At 30.9% G+C, this 13,312-nt stretch overlaps 1 protein-coding gene across 1 annotated transcript; it reads left to right on the top strand.

The window, feature by feature from the left end:
- The first annotated feature begins 307 nt into the window (after positions 1 to 307).
- On the top strand, positions 308 to 13,193 carry LOC103578138 (serine/threonine-protein kinase par-1). The gene is made up of 8 exons (XM_008559106.3): positions 308 to 727; positions 817 to 1,662; positions 4,514 to 4,715; positions 5,831 to 5,983; positions 6,686 to 7,281; positions 7,699 to 7,824; positions 7,902 to 8,010; positions 8,338 to 13,193. Exons 3-8 carry the CDS (start codon positions 4,521 to 4,523, stop codon positions 10,633 to 10,635), a joined length of 3,477 nt encoding a protein of 1,158 aa, XP_008557328.3. The 5' UTR covers positions 308 to 727; positions 817 to 1,662; positions 4,514 to 4,520; the 3' UTR covers positions 10,636 to 13,193.
- Positions 13,194 to 13,312: the final 119 nt, after the last annotated feature.

Genomic DNA, 13,312 nt, shown 5'->3' with positions numbered 1-13,312 from the left:
ATTTTTAATGAATTATTTTTCAGATATTTAAATTTACCGCGTAAATAATAAGAATAATTAATAAGGGAGCATTCCGAAATGTGTTACGTTTCAGCTGCTCGCAGCACATTTCAGAATCCACCTACAGTGCGCACTTACATCTGCGCACGCGCGTAATTATTTTTTTTTTAAAAGCGACTAATAGCGGGCAATCTGCCAGATGACATTTATAATTTAAAAAACTCTAGCTTATCAACAGATAGTTAATAATTTTTTTAAACAGGCGTTTAAAATGCTGGTAATATCAAAACAGTAAATGTTATTTATTTCAACCGAAAGATGGACGCTGACATAAAACTAAACTAAAATGTCTCGTCTTCTCTTTGAACGATTGAATTTTCTTAGCTTTTCCGAGTCACTCTCTGGTCTTGGCAGCACTCTCATCACTATTTGCTAAATCCACTTCTGTTGAGAAAAATTAACTGTCGTCGGCTAGTTGCAGTGTGAGTGCGTTACTTGATCAATTCCTCAAGTGCTCTTATCTAATCTACTCGACGAAAAACCATATTTTAAATAAAAATATATAGATATTTAGTACATAAATTAGACGTGCGTGTACTTGCTGTTACTGGCAAACTCACTGAGACAGCGTCACTTGTGATTATTCTGAAGATGATCAACAAGGACACAGCACAATTGTACTGTCGAAAAAAGCAATAAAAAAAAAAATCTCAGCGACAAGTTGACGGTGAGTGATATAAAAAATTTCAAAATAGTGTCGGTTATTTTTTATCCAGTTTTATTTATTTACAAGCTTTTTTTATGTTTTTGTTCTAGTTGACTTTCTTTCAAGTGCTGGTGAATTTATTGGTTTAACTGTTGATTAATTTAAGGTGAATAAGCTGAGTTAAACTTCAGTGGCTCTCTACAAGACATTGAATAATAATTATTATTTAATGACAAAAAAAAATCACGTTAAGTGGCTGGGTGGGGCAAGGAAATTATACCAAGAGATCTAAAGTAATAAATGACGTGACGAAAGTCGTGTTTATTTGTAAAATAATACAACAATTGATACATGATCAGTTACAATAATAATAATAATAATAGTAATAACAATAACATCAATATCAGCATCAACATCAACAGCAACAACGACAGCTGAATAGTTAACATGAGCTATCAATAACAATTGTTAATTTATATACCAGTTTATGAACGGCAATTCAACCAACAAAACATTTAAAAGCTATTTTCATTCAATTTAAATTACTTTTTATTTATTCACCACAACATCAACACTTACAACAGTTACAGTTCTCTTTATTTATTTTTTTCTTTTGTTATTTTTATTATTTTCTATACGAAACCGTAAGCATCATCAGTGCATAGCGGAATTCCCGGTGCGTGCAGGTCAGTGTGTGTGACCTCGTTAATCGTGTACCTGCATAAATTATACGGGCTTTAATTTACAATAAAGGTTACACAAGGAAAGTACTTTTATTTATTTGTTTTTTACTGTCTTGAAGAAATTTAAAACGCGGCAAGTCAACTGGTAAACAAAAAAAAGCTCAACGAGCCACGAGGAAATGTCTAATTTATACAAATGACGAGACCGAGTACAAATAATTCAGGACGTCAGTGGAAGCAGAAATTACTGGGAAGATTGACCTAGCAGTAGAGGTACATATTTATTTATTAACATTTTTTTTTTATTATTATTATTTATATTTTTTATTTTCTTCAGTTCATTAGGGTTAATTGGCGTATCATCAACCCACGCGTTGACATTATGCTCTTGTTGATATCTGTGTAATTGTAATAGTAGTGGTATTGTTATATAGGGCATAGGACACGGTAGTATTTTAACACAACCCTCTGGGAAATTTATTGGAGCCTCTATGCAATTCGGTTGTGGGTAAATACCTTCATAGATGTTTAATTATCTGCGCAAACATCGACCGTGTGTCATATAATTTTGACGGGTGTTCCTAAATTCATAAATACCCAGTAATCAGTGATAAATTATTGCGATGTTAATTCAATTGTAATAGTAATTATCGTAATAGTAATTATTATTGTTATTTGGATATTAATTTATTCATTGAGTTTATATTACATTTAGAGATGGACGTAATTTAATGGAGCGAAGTCTATACTAAGGGGATCCAATTTATAGAGAATGAGATTTTAATATGATTGTCATAGTGAATACTGATGATGATGATAATATCAAAGTAACCGAGACGATTGATATTCTGAATGATATGCTTGTGTGTAGTTAAATTAATATATATATATAAGAAGAGAAAGAGAGAGAGAGTTGTTGTATTGGGTTAGTGGCCTCGACCGAACCCTCGTCGACCCCAGTTGCACTCTAGCACTCTGGCACCCGGTCCCGTCTTGGCATAAATTTGCCTCCCAGGCACCAGCACTTTACTTCCGAGTAAAATACTGTAGTTGTTACTACTGTACTTTATAGTAGTTACTGATACTGTATTTACACTCTATAGTAGGGACAACAAGGACAGAAAACGAAAAAGGAGAACATGCATGATGTGATAGATGGAGATACGGTTACGAACAGACAGACGAAAGAGAGAGAGTTTTAAAAACCGAGTCGATATTCTTACGACTTAACTTATTTTTAATTACTTTTATTATAAACAAACTATCATTTGATAAATTGCTTTGTTTTTATTCTTTATTTGCTTAACTACTTTTCGTGTTGTTAATTTTCTCAGAAGGAATTATTACTAAATGTAGAAAGCATGTCGAAATTTTCACTACATTATCATTATTGTATGTACGCTAAACAAGATGGTATGCCATAGATTTATAGATTCTACATTTAATTATTCAATCATTTTTTTGCTTAATTATAATTAATAACTGGTTCAAGTTTTTTATGCGAAACCAAACAAGAATACTGTTGGTAGTTGTGATTAATTTGTTTTAATTATCGAAGACCCGCAGTCGCATTTATTATTAACGCGTCAATTGGAGGACGTAAATATTATTGTTATTGAGGCAGTGATGACATTACCGGTAGGATTTATTTAATCATAGTGATTTTTATAAATAAAATCAAGACTTGAGCCAACGACGATATTGAGGGAAAGCTCGCGGGTCAATACCAGCACCAGTTGACCTACTCGTTTTTACTACTCTGCTCATTACGCGATACCGGAAGGTGGCGGTACTTTAAGACCACTGTCTAATGATAGTAATAAATAATACCTCGTTTATTTTCGCTGTAAATATTTATGACAGCGACACAAAATCGATATGGGATTTTTTTTAAATTAAGGTAAAAGCCCCTGTACCCGCTTAGTACCATTAGTCGCTCACTTTGACTGTTTAAGTCGTTTTTTTATAATTTTTATAAAAAAAAATACAACTTAAAATATTGTTATTGATAAATAATTATTTGTGAATCTAAATATATTAAAATATCATGTATCAAATTATTTTATAATAGATTATAAATTTAAATTAAATGACTGTTTTAAAAATCGCGCTCAGCCGGGCATTTTTTACTTTAACGTTCATTCGTTAGATTAAATTTAAGTTACGTCAAATTTTTTAAGAATTGTTATAACTATATCTTATTAAATACATTTTTAAAATTCATGAAATTTTATATTATGAAAGAATACAGTAGTATAATTTATAAATTATTTTCCAAATCAATAAACTTATCATAGTTTAATTGATATTGTCTTTGAGCGACTATAGGGCCATGTGTTGATCGAGTAATGGTACATGACAACTTTTAGTGAGCGACTATGGGTACACTCAAGGACCTTATTTAAAAAATTAATAATAATTAATTATCAACATTATTCTTCAAACTTAAATTTTATTCTAATACTCGAAACTTCAAAAAATAAGTATAAAAAAAAATTTGGTTTTTCATTTTATTTATTAATTTATATTGGGTGATTTAATCTCACTCCAATGAAAAGTGAGCGGGTATAGGGGCTCTTACCTTATGTGGAAGTAAATAAATAAAAAAAAAATGAATGACATTATAATTATAAAAAAAAAATTGTATCTCGACATTTTATGAAATGACAATGACAATTAGCATTGAAATTAGTATGACAGGTTTTAACATTTACTACATAATTCAAAAATGTAAAATAATTCCCATGGCTATTGTTCGACGTCCATTTCTTTGTGCCAGAAAATTTCCCTTGGGATTGTCATGAGTCCCATCATTACTATCATGATTATTATTATTATCATCACTAGATCACAGTTACCTATTTTCCTGTTTAATTTGCAATGTCCGTGATTCTCTACTCATTTCCATTTCAATTTCTTCCTCTATTACACGAAAGTCCTCGACGTCAATCGATTCTCAACTCGTACATTTTTATTTGTTAATTTACTTTTTTATTTAATTTTATATTTTCTCAATTTGTTAAATAATAGTAATGAAAAAAATAAAATTGAATGAAATATCAATTTACTTTTTTAATGAAAATAATAATATGGGGTTAATAAACTGCAATGAATAATGTTACAGCAACGCGATGCATCGGAGACTGGGTCACAGCAACTATGACGGGAAAATCGCTGGATTATATGACTTGGAGGAGACCCTTGGGCGAGGTCATTTCGCTGTGGTTAAACTCGCAAGGCATGTCTTCACCGGGGAGAAGGTGGCGGTCAAGGTTATCGATAAGAGTAAGCTGGATGAGGTTTCCCGAGCGCATTTATTCCAAGAGGTAAAAAATATAAATTTTTGTAGACAAGAAAATCGAGAAAAATATTATCTGCTTGTGCTGCTTATATATATTTACGTATATACTAGACTGATTTTAAAAAATCAACTACTTTTTTTTATCGAAACCTTCTATTAAATAATTGCCGGGAGGTAAAATAAAATGTCTGTCAAAAGATGAGCTCTTAATATTAATATTTAGAAGACCGCTCATCGCAATTTTTTATTTTCCATTTAAATAAAATGGAGATAACAAAAGTTATTGGAGCTTGAAGTCAAATTTACAGTAAATTTCGAGATCTCCTTACTTTCCCGGCGAAACTATCAGACTTATGACAAAATTTCATAAGATATTTTTTGTAGACAATTTTATGCTCTACAATTTACCTTTGATAAAATTTTTTGAAATTCCGCATTGTTTTCTAGATATTTGCATTTTAATGTCAAGCTCTTAAAAAAGTAGTGTTCTGATTGATTTTGAGAGCTTGGCATTAAAATTAAAATATCTAGGAAACAGTGCGGAATTTTAAAAAACTTTATCAGAGGTAATTTGTAGAGCATAAAATTGTCTACAAAAAATATCTTATGAAATTTTGTCATAAGTCTGATAGTTTCGCCGGAAAAGTAAAAAGATCTCGAAATTTACTATAAATTTGAATTCAAGCTCCAATAACTTCTGAACAGATGAATTTGTAAAAAAAAATGAAAAAACACTTTTTTTGTAGAGCTCAATTCCATTCACAAATATATCCTGAGCTTATCTGTACAATGAGCCATTGCCGAGTCATAAAATTAAAAACTTAAAACTTACTTTTTCCCATGTTATTTAAATGGAAAATATAAATTACGATGAGCGGCCTCTGAATATTAATATCAAGAACTCGTTTTTTAACAAGTGCCTTATTTCACCCGGCAATTATTTAACAGAAGGTTTCAACAAATAAAAAATTCTATTTTTTTGAATCAGTCTAATATCACGCAATATAAAATACGCAGTAAATTTATGAGATCGAGGTCGAGGTTTGCTAAGCGCAAAAGCCTATATATTGATCTTCTATCATGTATTTTACAAACTTTTTTTTTTTTTCATTTATTTATAAATTCTACATTCAATTACAGGTGAGATGCATGAAACTGGTGCAGCATCCTAATGTAGTAAGGCTTTATGAAGTAATAGACACCCAGACAAAGCTCTACCTCATCTTGGAGCTTGGAGATGGTGGAGATCTCTATGATTATATAATGCGCCATGATAGTGGATTAAGTGAAGAGGTAAAGTATTAAGGAGAGATATTACTATCATATATATAGCAAATGTCATAGTCTTAACTACGAGCATTCGTGAATAAAACATTCACATTTAACGTACATATTAAATTATAATCCCACTTAAATTTAAGTATTGATTCAATTTTACTTTAAATATACTGTCCGTTAATTAAATTATATTCCATTAATTATTTATTCAATCTTGCGGAAATTATTTTCATTACTGAAATCGATATTATTATTGTTATTTAAATTAATAATTAAATGAAATTTTTATTTAATTTTCAAAGAAACCAAACGGATAATTGTTTAAAAATTTTAATTTATTCAAGTGTACTTTAAATTTGTTAGCCGCGCAGTTTAAATAAATGTGAAATTTTATTTACAAGAGGTTTCTTTCATCTTTCAAGTTCTCCTTTGCCGTAATATAAATATTTAATTAATATTTTTTACTGACTTTTGCTAAATTAATTTTTAAAAATATTAAATATTTTGCATGTATATTTATTTAACTTGTAATAGTAATTTCATTTATATTTTAATTAAAATCATTTAATTAAGGGACATTTTATGCTTCGAATATTTTGATTTAAAATAGTAAATAGTAATAATAGAAACGTAAATTAACTGTCAATTAAAACAATCAATTAGCGAGTATTTAAATATTTAATTAACTAAAACGTAACGTTTTTTTCGTTTTTTCAGGTGGCACGGACTTACTTCCGTCAAATAGTTAGAGCCATATCATACTGTCACCGGCTTCATGTGGTCCACAGAGACTTGAAACCCGAGAATGTCGTTTTTTTTGAGAAAATCGGTACCGTTAAACTGACGGACTTTGGTTTCAGTAATCGATTTTGTCCTGGACAGAAATTAGAGACATCGTGCGGCTCGCTGGCCTATTCAGCACCGGAAATTCTTCTCGGTGACAGCTACGATGCACCAGCTGTTGATGTCTGGTCACTTGGTGTTATTCTTTATATGCTGGTCTGTGGGCAAGCGCCTTTTCAAGAAGCCAATGATAGCGAGACATTAACGATGATAATGGACTGTAAATACTCAATTCCTTCGCACGTGTCGGACGAGTGCAAGAGACTTATTGCTAAAATGCTTGTTCGTGCACCCGAGGGACGTGCGACTCTTGAGCAAATTGCCAGCGATCCTTGGCTGGGTATTGAGACTGATGATCCCGTTGATGCTCTACCTCTCGTCTCCAGAGAACAGGTTTCTGAGGAACATCATAATCTTATAATTACTAAAATGGTCAATGGAAATATTGCTACGAAAGAAGATATTTTAGAGTGAGTTTATTTAATGACTACATCTCATTATTTTTTGCAACAAATTTATACCCAAGTATTTAAATATTTATAACTAAGGGCGTTCTCAAACAGTGTCCCCTACTTTTTAAAAATATTCGATGATTTTTAAAAACTCCGGAACTCCGAGCGAATTAAAATCCATACTTCAAATTCACTCCCAATTTTTTAGTGTGACAGCTGTCAGTATTTTTAAAAAAATCTATATCTCTGCGACAATTGCAACTGCGTTCTCTTTTTCAATTAATGCTTCAATTTTTTAAAATTAATCAATAAAAATTTTCATATTGTTATGACAGTTCAATGTCGTTGAATATTTTAAAAAAGTGGGAGCACTCTGAGATCATCATTAATCTTAAGTTAATTATCCACGTGATGTTAATTATTTTGTTTCCACAGAGCTCTTGATAAAAATGAGTACAACCATATCACGGCAACGTACTTCCTGCTGGCAGAGAGAAAATTACGTGCCCATCGACAAGAACAAGTACAAAAAGATCGTACAGAACTGGACGTTACCACGCGGTATTGATTAATTTCTTCTATAATTAATTAGCTCCATTTAAATATTCAATATAAAGTAAATATTTTATTAATTACAGTCGCCACAATGATCTCTCAGTTAATGACCTACGTGTTGATCCGAATTCTTTGGGTAGTATGAATCAATCATTACTATCTGTACCAAGAACACCCGGAGACGTACCGCAGGTACGTAGTGACACGCTCCTTTATCTCGGATTTCGATAAACTAAAAATAAATTTATCAATTACTTAAACTAAAAAAGAGCTTAATCAAAAATAATCAATATTTTAAATTGCTTATGAGATTTATCTCAAGCGTTTGTGTACTTAAAAAAAGTGCTCAATATTTTTGTAAAACCAAAAGCAGAATGTAATGTAGTTTAATTTTAAATGCATCTTGTTCTTCAACATCTCGTCAAATAACTTTTTAATTTTTCTATCTTGAAACTCTAATTATTATCTAGCAAGTTAAGTGATCATCGACGAGAAACAGACTGTTATATTCGTTTCCAGAATTCACGGACGCGTAAATGCAGTATCGTCCAAGAGGAAGAAGATGAGGACGACGTATCTTCATGTTCAGGCCGCGATGAGCATGGCAGCAATTCAGCACTAAGTTCATTCAATCGTCGTGGTTCCAGGTCAGAGGGTAAATTGTCACACATATTGCAAGAAAGATTAGCTCAGCTGCCAGAAAAACACGCGGTACTCAAACAGCCATTGAGACAAAACATTCAAACACAAGAAATAAAACCAAAGGATTCAGCATCACCGAGTCATACATTCACTGTCGTTAAAGTCCAGCAGGATCCGTCTTATCCACCGGATGAAATAACAACCGAGGAGAATATGAATAACAGACTGCCATCAACAACAGGATTAACTTCAACTATTTGTTCATCTTCTACAATAATAACAGCGCCAACGTCAACAGAAACAATAACAGCCGTAAGTGGATTTAATAAAAACCCTATTTACAGTAATTATGAAAGACCAAAGTCAGCAGCAGAGTCTTTGAAAACTCCTGTACCTGTGCCAAATAACAAATGGAAAATGGGCTCACAGCATCGCACTGCAAATGATTCAATCACAGCAGTATCGCCATCGAAAAATTCGAAGAATTTTGGTATTGGTAAATTAGGAACAATAACTACGACCATATTAACAGAGTCATCGACAGCCCCGTCACCAATTCGTTCACCAAAGACTTTTACCAGCGACAGTAATCTCCAGCTCAAGTATAAGACAATGCCGTTGACGGGTGGACCAGCAGTATCATCAATTGGCGAAATACAGTCGGAAAAATTGGCATTGAAAGAAATTCTTGAGGATGGCGACGCGCTGGAGTCGACAGCAGACACTGGTGGTGGTGATAATTCATCTAAGAGTCGCGTTGTAAGACGTACTGGTTACGAACAGAAGCGAAGTAAATTTCATAAGACCCGGACGACATCTTGCTCGAGTTCCGACGCGAGTGATGATGACAGTGAGGGCAGAAAGAAACGTGCACACAAATTGGGTGCGACTTCGGGTAAACCATTGCCTTCTAGACGAGACAGTCATGATGACTCGAGTGATTCTCAGGATCCTGGTGGCAGTGGAGGTAGTGGAGCTCGTGGTGGTCTGGGTAATGGCGAGGGTGTACAAAATGATACTGCGTCAAGTAATACTCGCAATGATGGCAATGAAAACAGTACGTCGACAACGACGACGACGACAACTGGAACAAGCGGTGGTAAAGTTCAAAGGTGTACAGAATCTCAGGCAATGACTTTTGGACGCAGACATCGAGCTGGCAGACGGCGGGCCGGTGAAACACGATTACGTGAAAGTCAATCATTAAACCGTATTACTGAAGTACAAGAAGCTGAATTACCAAGTGCTTGTCATGCTCTCTATCGAAATACAACTGTTATTACATCAACTTGTAATTCAACTTCTACATTATCAATTATTAATTCTAAATCAATAGTTGGAACGGAAACAACAACAGCAATAATAACAATGTCTAATTCAATAAATAGTTTAGCAACTTGTACTACTACTTGTACTTCTACTACTGCAACAAGTACCAGTACAACTACAAATACGAGTTATATAACAACTACTACTGCGACTACAGTACAACGAGCTAAAGGATTTGGAGCACGACTTTTACAGAGTTGGAATCTCAGCGCTAAGGGACTCATAACTCAAGCTGTCGATAGCAAATCCCCAGGATACAATTCTAAAGATAATAAAAAAAATAATAAAGACGATAAATTTGTCGAGATAATACGTGAGGATAAAAATAAACGTGAGCAAAATGGGGGTGTATTAAATTTTGACAGAGAAAATAGCAAAAGTTCATCGATTAACAGTACACGTGGTAGTGGAGTCGGTGGTAGTAATGATTGTAAAAATAGAAAAATAAGACTTCTTACACGTTACTTTGCAGTACACAAAAAATTGTGTGTTCCGTTGCCGGGTTTTCTCGGTAAAGGTAAATTGTACAAAGCCCGTTCTTGTGGCAATATCTCAAGGGAGCGGGTCTCCCCGTCTTCACCAAAGTCTGTATTACTTTGTGCAACCAGTGAGGATAAATGGCGGGAACGTCACCAGTGGAATGAAACTAAAGAACACCAGCAAAATCATCAACAACAGCAGCAATTGTTACTGCAGCAGCATCGCGGCAGTGACGGTGACATAAATCAGAATCTTGGGTTAGCTCAGTTTGTACAAGACAGTGTTATGAACAATGGCTGTGTCGGTTTACCAGCCATTTGTCATATTCATCTTGGAGACCCATCCAAGTGTTGCAGTCTATGTTGATATGATTTATTATTATGTGGTCCTCCTGACGGTTTATAATTATTTACTGCAGGGAACAGTGCAATAATATTATCACATGTATAAGTCTAAGTCTTCGAATAAATTAAAACAAATATATGAGTATATATATATACATAGTTATAAAGAAAACAAACAAATTTCAGCAACAATAATGATATTAATAATAAAAATGATACTGAAATTAGCCGATGATAATTTTTGGGTTTTTCTAAAAGCGATAAATTTTAAAAAATATTTCAGAAAATTACACTTATAGTTTTTTTAATTTTTTACATGTGCATTTTTTTTTTTTTTTTTTTTATTATTTTTTTTTTTTTTTTGATTAAATTGTTAAGGGCATTGGGCAGTGCCCGCACTTTTTTAAAATATTCAATGAGTGTGAATGTCGCAGACATCAGACAAAATTATAAATAAATAGAGTCAATAATTAATTTTAAAAAATTTTTCAAAAATGCACATTTAAAAAATTTAAAAATTAAAAAGTGCATTTTTTATAAATATTTTTTTTTAATTACTTACTCTATTTTTTTATAATTAAAAATTTGTCTGTCTGCTAGATTCGCACTCAAAATATTCCATGGCCGTATTTAAATTTTGATAAATAATTTTTAAAAAATTACAGTTACAATTTTGCCGCGATAGATTTTTAAAAAAAATTATTTACAATTAGGAGTCAAACGAAATTTGAGAAATAAATTACAGTAAAATCTTCATGTCTTATAATTTTGAATGTCAAATTTTTTAAGCTAAAATTTATTTACAAAATTTTGTTTAATTCCTAATTGACAACAACTGTCAGTAATTTTTTTAAAAATTTATATTTCGAAATTGTCCTTTTTTAAATTAATGCTTTAATTTTTAAAAATTAATTAATAAAATTTTCGTACTGTCATGACAGTTCAATGTCATTGAATATTTTTAAAAAATGGCGGACACTGTTTAAGAATGCCCTTAAAAAAAAATCTAAAAATTATTAATTGTCTGCTAACTTCAGTATCATTATAAAAAAAAAAAAAATAATCGCCCATTTTTTTGTAATTTGCATAACATCCATAAATTTGTTCGTCGAGTTATTAATTAACAGAATCCTGTAATGAATACTAATAATAAATTAATTAATTTAAATTCAGGCCTTTATTATTATATTGTACAATTATTATTATTATTAAAATTATTAATTATCATTTAGTAGAGTTGAGGTATCAGTGTTTACGTCTCATCGAACTTGGAATCAAAAATAGACGGGTATGAGCAGCGAGATTATTGTTATACATTACATTTATATTTATATACATATATATATATATTATACGCATAGACACATAATGACAAAGAGAGAATTATCTGCGATAATTTGATGCTGAAGTTATCTAGTCCGTGTTATTAAAAAAAATATGAAAACAATATTGTATCGAACGTTGCGGAATTATTTGTAATATTATTTTATGTTGCATGATATTATATTCTATTATTGATAGATTAGCGCTATTATTATTATGTTACAATTATAATTATATTTATATTTATATTTAGATTTAGATTTATAATATTAATGAATGCTGATAGTCCAGCAATCTCGGCTCGCTGCTCGCACCAGTCACTTATCCGATAGTTCTATTTCCGTCCCTCGGTGCTTCCCTGTCTTCGAAAACCCGTAATTATAAATTTAAATTATAAATTAAACATATAGTATATATTATTATTATCATCATTGATTGATTAATTAATTTAAAATAAAAAAAAAAAAAACTTAATCTCTGTTTTCCATAGAATCCTATAAATTTGTACCGTAAATATTGTATTGTATTATCTAAATTATTGTTTAGTTTATTAATTACTGAATTAATTTACTGGATGGTTGATATTATTCAAGGATAAGAACAAAATTATCACAAACAATAATAACAATGATAATTATAGAGCTTTGTCTCATTACCACATTGTCAATGCGAGCTCATGATTCAATAAATGACATGCCTTTGTGCTGATTAAAATGGAAATTTTAATAAATATATAAATAAATATGTTGCTCGGTGGAATATAATTTATATACATTAATATTAGACGCATTTTTTTCCAATTACAATCCAAGTATTTTTTATTTTTACTTTACTCAATAATTCAATGTTTGTTTTTTTTTGCCGCATTGGTAACAATCAATACCGCGATTTTTTATATAAATATAAACAAGAATTTATATATCACTTTTTTATATATTATTCAAAGCGATAAATTAATATTTTCTTGCACGGTCCAAGTTGTTTATATGTGACTATTGTCGAGTGTATGATTAATAATTATAAAAACAAACAGAAAAATTTATTATTACCCACATGCATGTACCGAGCCAGACGTTTATGTAGACAAGTAATACATTTATTTATTGTAACTTTTATGATATTATTTATTTTTATTATTAATTATTATTATTTCGATCCTTAATATTATTACTATTACTATTATTATTATTATTATTGATAAATAATTAATTATTTTAAGTTAATAAAATAAAGAATGAATTAATAGAAAAAATTTTATTCAATCACATTTTTTTATACAACCGTTAAATAATAAACAGTATCGAAGCTTAATTATTTAATAATCGCTAATTAATAAAAAATTTTAATTGTAATAGATAATTATTGATAAATAATCA

Source organism: Microplitis demolitor, chromosome 4 (genome assembly GCF_026212275.2).
Source record: "Microplitis demolitor isolate Queensland-Clemson2020A chromosome 4, iyMicDemo2.1a, whole genome shotgun sequence".
NCBI classification, from domain to species: Eukaryota; Metazoa; Arthropoda; class Insecta; order Hymenoptera; family Braconidae; genus Microplitis; species Microplitis demolitor.
This window is presented reverse-complemented; position numbering and strand designations above follow the sequence as displayed.

Excerpts from the sequence above, each read along its gene's own strand:
- LOC103578138 (XM_008559106.3), top strand. The coding sequence starts at position 4,521 with ATGCATCGGAGACTGGGTCACAGCAACTATGACGGGAAAATCGCTGGA. Across the intron at positions 7,825-7,901 it reads GAACTGGACGTTACCACGCG|TCGCCACAATGATCTCTCAG; the intron begins GTATTGATTAAT and ends TATTAATTACAG. Across the intron at positions 8,011-8,337 it reads CACCCGGAGACGTACCGCAG|AATTCACGGACGCGTAAATG; the intron begins GTACGTAGTGAC and ends ATTCGTTTCCAG.